Source organism: Triplophysa dalaica, chromosome 17 (genome assembly GCF_015846415.1).
Source record: "Triplophysa dalaica isolate WHDGS20190420 chromosome 17, ASM1584641v1, whole genome shotgun sequence".
In the NCBI taxonomy this organism is placed as follows: domain Eukaryota; kingdom Metazoa; phylum Chordata; class Actinopteri; order Cypriniformes; family Nemacheilidae; genus Triplophysa; species Triplophysa dalaica.
Window position 1 is genome coordinate 15422165 of NC_079558.1, and position 13957 is coordinate 15436121.

At 38.5% G+C, this 13957-nt stretch overlaps 1 protein-coding gene across 6 annotated transcripts in view; it reads left to right on the forward strand.

Annotated features, from left to right (window-relative positions):
- tanc2b (tetratricopeptide repeat, ankyrin repeat and coiled-coil containing 2b) overlaps positions 1–13957 on the forward strand; it is a 122671-nt gene that overhangs the window by 69591 nt on the left and 39123 nt on the right. Inside the window, exons 1-2 of one of the 6 annotated variants that reach the window (XM_056770663.1) lie at positions 1486–1702; positions 1836–2037. The exons of 4 other annotated variants lie outside the window; for them this stretch is intronic. In XM_056770663.1, coding sequence (XP_056626641.1) covers positions 1926–2037 — 112 coding nt within the window. In that variant the 5' untranslated portion in view covers positions 1486–1702; positions 1836–1925. Of the gene's footprint in view, positions 1–1485; positions 2038–13957 lie in introns of those variants that run through there. One more of the 6 variants, XM_056770662.1, reaches the window with a different exon arrangement.

Genomic DNA, 13957 nt, shown 5'->3' on the forward strand with positions numbered 1-13957 from the left:
TGGTCCTGTTTGGGTTCATTAAGCTTTAATGAGCAGCTGACTGTACATTATATCTTTAGACAGCATGCATTGAACAGTACAGCAAAGTGTTTATCATGCAGGGTGGGTAGTCTACTTGACATTTAGAAGACAGAGATACAAGTGATATTAAACCCATAAATCTCTGTCTGTTTACCCAAAAACTATATTGTACCGCAGTGAGTGTAACCAGAGCCATTGAAAAGTTAGAAAACTTCTGTCCACATTAACATTCAAGGCAAATGTTGGCCAGACAACACGGGCGTACTGCATGAATCCCTGATGTACATTTAATCTTCTTGATCTTGAATATTTTATGTCTTTTTTAAAAGACATGAGTGTGAGTCTAATTGTAATTATTTTATTGCTGAAGTTCTCTGAATGATTAGGTTTGAATTAAGAACAAGTTTTCTACATTGCAATTACTACATTTCGGTACAATTGCTTACCCCACCTGTATTTCGCGTTGGATAAAAGCGTCTGCTAAATGACTAAATGTAAATGTAAAAGAACATTAGCGACAGCAGGAAAAGCTACTAATAATCTCTATGCACCATTAGGAGACTCAAGTCTCGTTCTTAAAAGCGACAAGAGGTACAAAAAAAGACAAGAGAAGCAGTTTTTATCTCTCTTTTAATGCGGTTAGTTCACTTATAAAAAGGGAATAATTATTACTAATTATAATTTACCGACTCTTAAATTCTTCCAATGCCATACAAAGTTCTTTTCAAAGCTACATCAACGATATTTGTCAGCTTATTTAATTCATAAGGAAGTGTTTGGCATCATAGCATTCCCTTTATTGTGTATTTTAACATTGCCTGAATGCTGTGTTAATCGCAAAGCATCCAGAAATCGTATGATTTAATCACCTTCATTGAACTATTAGAACTATTTCTTTGAAAATGTGTGGAACACTGTGTTAGCTTTGCAAAAGTCATGGGTTGGATCCCTATAAGGGACACTCACATACTGAAAAAATATATAGATTAAATGTATTTTTAAATAAAAGAAAAGTCACATATGCTTTTACCGCTCTTTTTATCAAACCAGAAGGCGACAAATGGATGAAGGGATTATAAAAGCAGCAATGACATAAATGGGGGGAGTGGAACAGGGTGAAAGTGCGAGTTGAGCCCAGATGCATAATGTGATGAATTCTGGTTCGAATGGCACTTTCAAGGATGACAAAAGGTCACCTTTGCTGATGGATCGGACCCGTGTGCCGGCAGCCCCTATTTATAACCCAGCTACAATTACCAGTCTCCATACATACGCAACTGGCCATCCCAAAGCTACAGTGTCCCTCTGCCAAGCACTTTCTCTCTCGCTCTGTCGTTCTCTCACTCCCCCTCACCACTTTGCCGGCCTCCTCCCCAGTGGTTACCATGACAACAGCAGCACTGCACCATTCATGGACTATAGCGGCAGTCACACTATCTCTCTCTCGCCCTCTGTTTGTGCTGAACGCTGCTCTCTCCAGATCTGCCGAGGGCTTCTCCCGTGCACGCTTCAGCCAAAAAAGGCAGTCTAAAATGAGCGTTTAGGAGAGGAAGAGTCAACCTGGCCTAGGAAATGAGTGAATGCGTGTGGAAGGAAAAAATCAAGGTGCATTAAGGCAGGAAGGGAGCGGGCTCAACTTCCTTTACCAGCCCGTGCTGGTATCCGTTCGTTTTTGTAGATGGTAGGTTATTTATCTTTTTGTGGGCAGGTGATCCAAGAAGTATGATTGTTCCGTGATGTCCTTCTGCTACGCCTTTTTCGCTTCTTTCCCTCAATCCTTTATTCTTTCACTGGATTTTTTTGTACTGAGAAAGCATCGTTTCTAAGAGGAGATACCCCTCGGTGCGTGTCTGGACTTTGGGCTGTAGAGCGTGTGTGTGTGGGCACACAGCGAGGCGTTGTGGATGAGCTGGCCATCGTGGAGACGGGCGCAGGGGTTGTGTGTGTCTGTTGACGGAGAAGGAGGACAGATCTACACCCGCCTTCCAGCCCAATGCGGGATTTGGGTTGAGCATGGTGAGCTACTGAACCCCACCCTCTCCATATCTCCTTACCTAACCTTTCCCTTCAATTGCCTCTTTCTCAGCATCTATCCTCCCACACACACATAAACACACTCTTTTGATCTCTACCTGCACTGTGATGTTGATATCTGCCTTAATGCATAAACTGTGTAGGAGTTCTGAGTGTTAATGACGGTTTTATAAGCCGGTCAATTGTATGCTCATGTTTATCATATGTGTCGGACATGCAGTTCCTCCCGGATGCAACACTGCCGATATTCATCTAGGGGTTGTGAAATAGTTTGGGAGCTGTAAAGTCTAGACTGGTCCCCAGCTGGTTTGAATAAATTCCTTGAGATGACTGGGGTGTTTATGCTGCAGAAATGATAGAGAAGCTAATGATACTGGTTGGAGAACCTGTGGGAGGTGGAGAGGACTGCAATGTTGTCCTCAGCTTGAGGGTTCTCACCGAGATGTACTTTTGTTTAGGGTTTTTCATGCAAGACTGTTTGACCCTTGCAGATCCACCTTTTCAAGGGCTGGTACGTGATTTGTTTGTTGAATAGCTTCTCTACAATCATGTTTGCATTATTGTATTTGGGGTTTGGAGTGATTGGATGTGACTGTTGTAGCTTCTCACTTAACACGTATTGTATTATTGTCTGTTGGTTAGGAAGTCTCAGTGCTATTTCCGGCGATAAATGAACATTAGGTAAAGCACAAATAACATTCTTTATCATGGTTTAAGTAGCGGCTCTTTAATGCTCCCACGTGTCATTTATAGGATCCTTTACGAGGTCATTATAAACATGGTCAATTATGGCTTTAATGGTTGATGGTTGTCATCTTTATTCTGAGGAATCTTACCAAAGGTTGCAGGCTCAAACAGGGTGTGACCTTAGGGCACATTGATGATGGAAAAATACACTGTAATGCTGTGAGGTAACCGTGTCCAGGTTGTTTCAGGAAGTCAATTTACCTGTACGTTTCTGTCATCATTTACTCATCCTTATGTCATTTAAAACCTTTGTGACTTTCTTTCTTTTGCAGAACACAAAAGAAGACATTTTGAAGAATGTTGGTAACCAAACAGCGCTGGCCTCCTTTGAGTTCCACTGTTTTGTCAAAACCACTGAGACCTTCCTCAAAATGTCTTCTTTTGTGTACCATTAACTTCTCAACAGCGTTGACCGAGTTGTTGCTTGAATTTATTGGGACCGGTACCATTTTTATGGGTTAGCCCCCAGTCCTCAGACCCAGTGAGCTGACTATACCACAAAAATCCTTATGGCCCTCTTACAATGGGCCCAAATGTCTGAAATGAATGAGTGAAGATTTTACTAGATAATGCGTAAACTTTTGCTTTCTTCTTTACGCAATGCTGTTGTATAATTTCGGAGGACAGGAAAAATCAAATATCAAATATTGTGGTGTTTTTGAACATTATACAGTATTTTTCATTGTATAATGGAGGAGAGCAGCTTTGCAAACGTTTCTTTTGTGTTTTACAGAAGAAAGTCAAGGTTTAAAGTGACAAAAAGGTGTTTATATGATGACATAAAGGTTCTTTCCGGTTACTAAAACTCATTTGTTGAAAACCAAAACATCTTAAACCAACTCAATCTGGTTTGTTGGTAGCAGGTGTCCTTGCCTGGTCAGGTTGGTGTGGTTTGCTGCTTTGAGAGGGTTTTTGGGCATTTGTCAGCTGTTGTTGGCGGAAGATAAACTGAGCAACCAGCTTGGCCAAGTTGAGACACCATCAGCAAGTTTAGGCTGTTTCAAGGCTGTTTTAAGTTGTTTTTAAGTAGAACAGCACCATATTTATTTTAATGTGTAGACTAGAAATTGACGACAGTCTCCCAACACTTTTTGTCCTGTGAAACATAACTCAGAACATAATGTTCAGAATCTCTGGATGTTCTCTGCGAGCTTTGCGAACAACAATCCATTCCTCCTTTCTCTTACCTTTAAGGTCATCTACAAAGCTGAAGTTATGTGCACAATTAGTAGGATAATAGTATGAATCTATTTCCAACGTTCTTATGCCATTCATGGAGTTTTCTGTGAGCATTATGCTTGCCAGCGCACTACTTTGTTATGCACAAAAAAGTACAACTCACCATCGAAATATGTATGGATACACAAACAGAACAGAATACTGATATAGACATGTGTTTAGTTCAGAAGCAACATTTCTCTAACCTCTGCGGTCTTTTTCTTTATTGTTTTGTGGATGGTTTTGGAATGGAGTTTGTTGCAGTATATTCTGGAATGATGTTTTATACAAAGGTACGTAGCTTCAAGTTTGCTCCTAAAGCATAGGAGGGGGCCTATGCTTTAAAATGCTGTCTTTGAGGGAGCTCGCCAAGTGTTGGCATAGATAAAGATATACCTATAAAAAGCTATTAAAAACAAAAACTCCACAGAATGAATAAAACTGTTCACTAGAAAACAGGCGAGTTGAATAGAGGGAGGGTGGGAGAACGGACGAAAGACTGAGTGGGAGAGAGAGGGAGGGAGGGAGGAAGAGAGAACTCTGCAGTGTGCCATTAATAGTCTTGATAATGATTTGCTTACAAAACAGAGCTGTGGGATGTACAGTGCGTTGGATCTGTCCCCACAGCTAATACTGGTGCCACTGAACTGAGCTTTTGTTTGCAAGCGTTTGTGTGATTGAGTTGATAAAAGATAGAGATCATTTATACAGTGTTCTAGATAATAAAGATATGATAAAACTAGATAATTCTAAACCCATTGATATGGGTTTTTAATAGTTGATGCCAATAGCTGATCGGGGTGCGTTTCTCTAACAACGACATAACTAGCTGGTTAACCACCAGTGTACGATGCATCGTTGGGGAAATTAACAATGTAGTTATGACTGTTTCACTAAACCGTAGTAACTGCTGTAAATAACATAGATTGCATTTATGGACTACTTTTGTTATTCTATTTTTGTTATACGTTGTTTTATTTTAATTTATAAGTGTCCTCCTCCGTCCAGGGATTCCCAAGGGTCCTAGAGCACGCATGCCATGCCATGCGCACTTTTCAAACAACAGTGCTTCTATTTTCTTGACAAACTACAAGATGTCAAATTGAATTTTTATATATTTATAATGATGTTTTGAATGCACTGCATGTTGCTTGCTTACTTTGATCAAAAGCTTGATGCATGATAATAAGGAACAATGCTTCGAACCATAGACCTGTAGTTCCAGCCACGCAACTTTGCGATGCTGCTTGCGATTGATCGTTAGAGCGATGGTTTTCGGAAACCCTTAAATCACTGAACTATGCTGGAACGATGCTCACCAACCAAGCATTTGGGAAACGCACACCCCAGGGTGGCGGATGACACATGTGATGCCTAAGTTGTTTTTGTCATTAAAACCAAGCTACTGATATGAAGTGGGTAGGCATTAATAGAAATAATGATTATAATTATGATGTTTAAGTTAGCTGGACAACTATATGTTTTGTGTCTTTGCAAAGCAAGAGTAGCAAGTTATCGTAAGTTTCTCGACTGAATGACAAAATGTTATCGCCTATTGTTGTGAAAGCTGATGTAGCTACAGTATCATTACAGTTAAAGTTATTTTTTTTCTTGTGAGCAAGACTTTGTTGGACAGGTCCTGGCCAGAGCATACTGTGAAGTAAAGTAGGCTTTAGGGCATGTCTAGAGCCATATGACTCCATTTTCAATGGCTTCAAATGGAATATAGAGGAAGAGAGATCATCAATATGCCATTAACAACCTTTAAATCTTTCCGAAAGGCCCACAACAAGCACAACAAGTCCCAATGGTATAACTTCAACATGCCTTTTAAAAAAACAATGAAATAAACAGTGCTACCATCAAGCTTAATGGATCTGATTTTAGCATGCGGTGAAAGCCATGCCTGTCTGAGTGACAGAACATACAAATCACCACAGATGCTGGATTTGGGATCACTTCATGGAAGATCTCCCGTTGTTCTCATAAATGTTTCATGTTGTGCTGGAATCATTCTCTTAAGGTAAAAATGCTGCAATGTTTTTGAAAATTTGAACATTAATTTAGCAACAGGACTTTTGTATTCATGATGTCATCTCTGTTAGTACTTCTCATCATTCATTCTGAGAGCTACAGATGCCTCTTCTTTGAAAGGACTTGTATTGTGCTGGAATCATTCTTCATTGTGAAGTACTAGGTAAACAAACCTTAATGTTTTTAGAATATTAAATATTATTTAGAATTTTTTTACTTTTGTAGGATTCATGGGGCATTGTACCCCAAAAATGCTCAGTCAAGCTTAATGCTTTACAAGGATCAATACAGGTAAAGGGGACTGTTTACTTAAAGTTCTGCTCAAATTAACCTACCAGTCATCTCTTTGTCATACACAAAAGTGTCAATATTACAAAAAGACATCATCTTTTTAAACGGATAATGACAATTCTGTCATCATTTACTTTCCTGATGTAAATCCATATAACTTTCTTTATGAAACAAAAACAGTTTGGCAGAATATCCAATCTGCTCTTTTTAGTACACTCTTAAAAAAAAGGGTGGTTCTAAAGGTTCTTTGATGCCATAGAAGAACCTTTTGGTTCCATAAAGTACCTTTTTTCATGATGACAAGAAATAAATGATACTTTTGGCCCCCAGCACCCATTAAGCTACACTCTTAAAGATAAAGGTCCTTAAATGGTTCTTGCCATAGAAGAACCATTTTTGGTTCAAGAAAGAACCATTCAGTCAAAAGTTCTTTAAAGAACCATCTCTACCTAAAGACATTAACCTTTTTCCGCCACAAAGAACCTTTTGAGAAACAGAAAAGTTATTTGGCTATTAAAGGTTCTTTATGGAACCATGTAGACAAAAAAGGTTCTTCCTTGGCATCATGACGCACCTCCATTTTTAAGAGTGTAGTGATGGGCTCACCTCATTACACAGGGACAGCTTTCCTGGTTGTTCCTCCTGGCGATGGACCTGATGTGACAACAGAAAACATAAATAATGTGGTCATTTTAAGGTGGTTGTGTTTTGATGTTACTCTTCTTTATATCAGCATCTAAAATTATGTACATTGCACATTAAACATACTGCTGATTTGTAAACTGTGGATTAGTGATAAAAGCTTTATTACTGCAAAGGTTTGAGCAGATATCACAGTTCAGAACTGTAAATTAATGTTTTTCTGTTTATCTGGAGAATGTGCGCAGGGACCTGTACAAGCTCCCGCCCTCTGCCTGGTTGCCATGGTGATCTGGGCCGCACATTCATGATGTATCTATGCTTGCTGTGTTGCACAGAATGTGCTCTTAGTGTGCTGTCGCTGTGTGTGTGTGTGTGTGTGTGTGTTTGGACTGCCCACAGGTGCGAGCGCTGTTGCTCACCCTCTTTTGCTCTGAAGCCAGGTTTCATTTTAACATTAGTTTGACAGTGTTTATTTGCTGCTGTATTCCATCATATTATGGAAATCTATCAATACAACATCTGAGGGGAGATTTTAAAGGGGTGATGACTCAATTTTAACCCAAGCTTTTGTTATATAAGAGGGAATTGTATTCAAGCGAACATCCTGTAAGTGTCAGAACTGAAAACGCCCTAGTTACTGAAATTACCACTGTTTCTGGCACCAGGCTCAGCGAATGCAGGTTCTGGAATTCACCTATCTACGATGTCATAGGTTCGCACATAACACTATTCAAGTAACTGAAGTTGCGCGGAACCAGATAGAGCGAGCAAGCAATAAACATGCCGTTAAAGATCGCAGAATATTGTGGTGTGGCTAGTTGTGGAAGAACACAGTCGTTGAATAACCTTCCTTCAGATTCCGAAGTTTATTTTTAAAGAAGTTCCAGCTCAGGTGAGTAAAAAATTACTGCGGATTCCTTTGTGAACAAGCCAGAGGTCGAAGATGGATCTGCGGAGAGACTCAAATTTAAAAAGCAGTGCTGTGCCGTCAATATTGGATTCGATAGGAATGGTGCAGCAATCTTATGTGATTAAACATATTTGTACTATGCGTCACTATTGCTTTGTAAGAGATCACTTGATTTGCCCTGAGCACTATTCGCACGGGATAAGTGTTACCTGGGGACCTCTAGTCATTTGTTATACCTGCAGAGGTTGTATGGGATCTTAATCCCATGCGTATCGGCCATGTCTGTAATTTGTAAAGTATAAATTCTCCCACAAATGACCTACCATGTTTTGACGAACATCGAGGTCCTGTGATAATATTAGTCCCGTGTGAAAAGGCATCTCTGTGATTTGACTGGCTCATATATCATTTTCAAGGTTTTATCCACCGTTTGCGAATAAGGAGGCTGTTGGAAGTGTTTTGGTATTATTTCGGGTGCTGGGTGATATCCATCAATTGCCGGGAGTCTCCCGTTTGTTTATTTATCATGGAAACTCTCTTAACATTTGAGATTTGCGATCGCGGTGATCTTCTGCACGGTTCGCGATCACAGGTCTCAAATGCTGACAGGTACGGTCATATATCATTTAACACCATACAACTAGGCTATGCAAACTATACGCAAAGCCTTGGCATCACATCCGGGAAATAAGTCAATAAATAAGTCTGTAAATTTCTGTAAAATCACAGCTTTCATCCCGTGCGAATGTGCCACATGAAAGACAAATGTGTGGAAGTCATTTATAAATCACACAAGGTCCCCAGACAATAGTAATCCTGTGCGAATAGGGCAAATGCGTAACCTAAAATTTTGTCTCCCAAAAATGTATATTCTGTCATCATTTACTCCCCCTTATGTAATTTCATACCTGTATAAATTACTTAGTTCCGATGAACACAGAGAAAGATATTTGGAAAAATGTTTGTAATTTTCAGTTCCTTGACATCATTGACTACCATAGTAGGAAAATTAAATGGTAGTCAAAGGCACCCGAGAAGTCTTTGTTTTCCTAAATTCTTCAAAAATTTTAATTATGTGTTCAACGGAACAATTTTTTTCTTAATATGGTAGTGGATTATGTCCCAGAACAAAAAATTGCTAAATTTCCTGTAATTATTTTTTCCTGTGTGTTCATTGGAGCAGGTTTGAAACATCCTGAGGGTGAGTAAATGACGATTTTTGAATGAACTAGACCTTTAATATTGTGACTTTGTTGGATGCTCATTATTGGAACCGCAGCAGGCCTGCTCAGGCAGAAAAAGCTATTACCGCATTGAATAACAACACATCATTTTAATATCCTGTGCTGTTAGCAATCGACTCATGAACTGCAAAGATGTAATTTTGATTAGTTCAGCAAGCCACAGTATTTGGTTCTCAAAACAGAAATATAAATTATCTGAAGTCTGTGGAAACACAACTCACACACTAAGGTCTCCGTTATCTCTACTGCTATTATTTACTGTTTTCGCAAGATCTTAAAGCGAGAGGTTAAGCTAACCAACAACATGGGAAATACAGGCTATATTGTATAATCGAACAAAACAATATGATTATTAGAAAAAAGCAATAATGAAGCTGGAGATCATTCAACTTCTATAAGCATAGCAGTTGGAAGTAGGGGTGCCGCCTCCTGGTGTCGAGCGAAAGAAAAACTTTAACACTGTCAAAAATAAATGAAAATGTTTTATCAAAAAATTCATAAAATACATTTTATTAATATTTCTAATGACCAATTTCCATTGAGAACATTAATAACGTTAGTGTTACAATGACAACACAACTGTCTCATGACGTCACTGCATTCGTTTGTGAATGTCGAGTGTAACGAGGGGGCAAGTTGTCCAAATGGCGCAAAAAACGAATTTCAGACTTTTTTCTGCACTGTTACTTTGGACCTTAATGTCCTCAACCCAGAAAGAAAGAGCACTTTTGGAGTTTTGCATGCAAGCCAGCAGTAATGTAAGACAATTTAATGTTATTTCTATATATTTGAGATTACAAGGTCTGCATTCATTTTACACGGGTTATAATTTCTATGTGATGTCGGCTAGCAGTGTGCAGTTGTGTTTAACCGCATGACTGGTTTGCCCATGGTTTATACAGGTTGATGGGTGGTTATGCTGAGCTGCGCCGCGCAGCTTGTTGTTTCAGCAACAGATTGCGCTTTGGCTATTGGCATACATATAACATGCGTTTATGTGTTTGTTTTCATGCTGTATCTTGTAATCACACTGGCATCCTTCTCTTTTCTCGGCAGTAACTCATTTTTGCTTCTGTTTTATATTAATATTAAACTTACATCATGTATGTGTCTGGAGCACTAACCACTGGGCTACTGCTCTGAAGCCCCGGCAAAAAAAAAGCACCCGCTGCTCAAAATACGTTCCCAGAGCTATGACTGTAAGTCATCTTGAGGCTGCCAAATAGACCCCATGCACATCAACCACATCATAAAATACATTATACAATACGATACAATATATTACAGTATTTTTTATTACAGGTTTTAATCTTAAATCAATTATTAGTTGGCGCATAATATATAGAGGCTTCATTCGGGTTCTCAAGATAATGCAATAGCCCATACATACTGTACATTTACTTACACACACATATTGCACATAATTTTACTGTACGTTCACACATGAGCAAACAGCACACTTAGTGTCAAAGGTTTGAGGCATAGCTTTCTTCACATCGCTTGACCTCAAATGAACTTTAAAAACACACTTGACACACACACGTGGAGACCAATTGCTTAGTGCAGCTGTCCAAAGTAAATAAGTTGATGTGTTTAGATGCGTTACATTATCTGTATAATAAAAAAACTATTTGACATGCTCTACTGAACTTTTACTCAGATTTGTTTTTGTCCTTGGAAATGTATGCGTTAGTATTACTTGAATTTTTGTGCTCAAACCCCCTTAACCTATTAATGAGTGAATATCACCTAACCTGTCAATAAAATGTCTAGGTCATATATTTTTCCATAATTAAAAGAAAAAAGAAATTATATTTTGGTCAACTATGATATTATTTTCATGTCGATTAACCACATTCTGTAATTAAACTGTAATTATGGCGATGCAACACAATTTTAGAATTATTATTGTATTACAGTAATGAAAATCTTATGATAACCATCAGTTAGAATAATAAGATTTACAAATGAGATTATCTGCCATTATGCTCATGAGAATTTGGTGAATTGTCATGAACATAATGTGGCGATGCAAAAATTGTAATATTCCTAAAAATAGACCTCATTTCATTGATATACTGTATATTAAACTATTTAAATTTTCCATTATATTTATATACATTTCATTAACTAACTCTGGAATGTTAGACCAAATCAAGTTCTCTTGTAAGTAAATCATATATTGCTAAATAATCGTGAAATGAAATAATGTAGTCACACTATTAGCATTAATGAAAATATGTTTTGGTTTTTGATTTCGTAAATGGACGGTTTTATGTTTTTTTCAACAAATCTCTTTCTCATTCCGAAGCTCATTAGCAGACCATAATGATGATCAAAAACAACAGAATTTTCTTACTCTCATAGAGCTTTGACCGCATTGACCCGATATACACTTTACAGCTGCAGTCAAAGATTGAGGATAAGAGTGTCCATAACCTACCAGACGTGAGCGCGATACATGACAAAAGCAGAACCCATTATAATAAGTGATGGTGTGTTGTCTACACTGTATGTGGCATGGTACGTAATCGCTGATCTATATAAATGACTGGATTGCGCCATTACACTGAAGCTACTAAGCTTTCTATAAGATCGCTATGCTGGCCAAAATAAACATTAACTTTGCGAAAACATCAGAGGTAACGATTAATTTAAACACACATGTGAACTAAAAACTTATATCACGCCTAATAAGTTGAAAAACTGGTTATTTTAGATCGTCATTTTGACTGTGTCAATGTCGCTCTCTTATCAGTTGAGCATACAAAGATGGCGGCACGATCGCTTCCGGTGGCTTCACCTCCTGCCATTGGTTTAGCATTCTAGGTGCAATCCAGTCACTTATATAGATCAGTGTACATAATCCTTTTTATAATATGCAATCCTTGCTTTAATGATAATAAACTCAAATTAAACTCAAATTCACGCGGTATCGATCCTACATGATTTGATAGTTGAATCTTCCATTTTTTGCTAAGTAGTTAGAATGATAAGATCACATGTCAAATTATATTCGGTGTGTCCATACAAGCAGTGTGAAGCTCCCCCTCCCCAAATTTTTGCACCAGTCACCTGGTAGGTGGGGATCAAGGTCATGCCCACATTTTATGCCGTTGTCTTGGACCAATGGTCATTTCAATGGTCTTCCTTGGTTACAGTGGCATCAACCTCTTTGTTCAAAATGAGAAGCACCTCTCTTTTGCAAAGTTAAGCTCATTATTGTCATGTGCAAAGAGAACCAAAAATGTATTAATACACCCATTCACGATGAAACTTAAAAGACAGATGAATGTATTTTATTTCGCATATGGTTTTTAACACAAACTGCATTTAACTGTTACGCTGCTTAACATGATAATATTTCATAATTCCTCTCAGAGGTCTGGTTTATCATGGTCACGGTATTCGCACTTCTGTTGGACACACTGTTGTTCTTCAGGCATCTGTCAGTCTGTGCTTTGTGCGAATGCTTCAAATTTTTCTGTGAGCTGGTTTTATGTTCAGCTACTTCTTGACCATCCAAACTTCTCATGGAATGCGGTTCGGGTTGTGTTGAAGCTCTGATATTGCATTACGGATATTTAAGATTGTTTTGACATTTGTCCCGCACATGCAATCTTTATATTTTAACTATAACTAATGATGGAGATTCTGGTTGCAATGACTTCTGGTTGTACAATGTAGACCATGTACTGGAAAAGCTGATCAATATTTTTTGCAAAGCACTTTCTGTTTTGGTAAGAAACTGTCTATCTGGTAAGGAACTCACGAGTGGATATAGGACCTCTTGTTCCACAGACAAATCCTACCTTTAAATAAGGACTCAACTAAATATCAAATCAATGCACTGTGTGTGTTTAACCCATTACATTCTGTTCTGTCTGAACAAAAGCAATGTTTTACTATTAGGAGTAGGGTAACCATATCTTGCCTAACACACACACAGACACACACTTTATGACTTGATCCATCTGTTCTTGGTTCTGCTCTGACCTTGGCTTATGACTCCACACTTTCATTACCATCCTTCCCTTTGTGTGTGTGTGTGTGCACATGTTCTCAACCTATCTGTGAAAGCTACATTTAGGAACAGCCCTTATATTCCCTTTAGCGATTTCGTCTCTCCTGAATACTGTACACTTCGTCCATCACACAAAATCGCATTCACACAGATGCACCTGGAAAGATCTATTGGTGCTGTTGGTGTCTATCTCTAGCATTGCACTCACTTTAAAGGCCTATAGTGGTTACTGCATTTCTATACAGTAGTCCCCTATATTATCATTATAGTAGGACAATACAATCTACATAATACAGGAGTCACTCCCAAATCCATGACAGCTCACATCTTTACCATTGCCATAATACAAAATGTGTGAGTCAAGTCAGTAAAAAAAACTTTGTATTAATTTTTTTTGGCAAATTCCACACCTTTATATGACCAAAACAGACTGCTGACTCAAGTCTGAATTTTTAAAACAGTCACCTAACTGGTATTTGCCTGATCACTGCAACATCCATTCCATCTGTTCTCCAAAGCCACAGTACTCTGCAGTGTCACAGGGGGGCTGGAGACTATCTCCGGCCATAGCTTCGGCCTTATTTGAAAAATAAGCCATTTTACACTTTTAAGCGCCATCCAAACACTGGTGTCACTGGTAGATCATCTCACATTGTGGTTTGAAATGGGATATGATTTTTCAGAATAAATACGTATTTCCATCATTTTTGCCCTCGGTGGGAAGACACACAAATTCGATTGATTTTTATTTGTGGTGGGGAAATAACAGGATCTTCTCGGTGTTTAACGTCC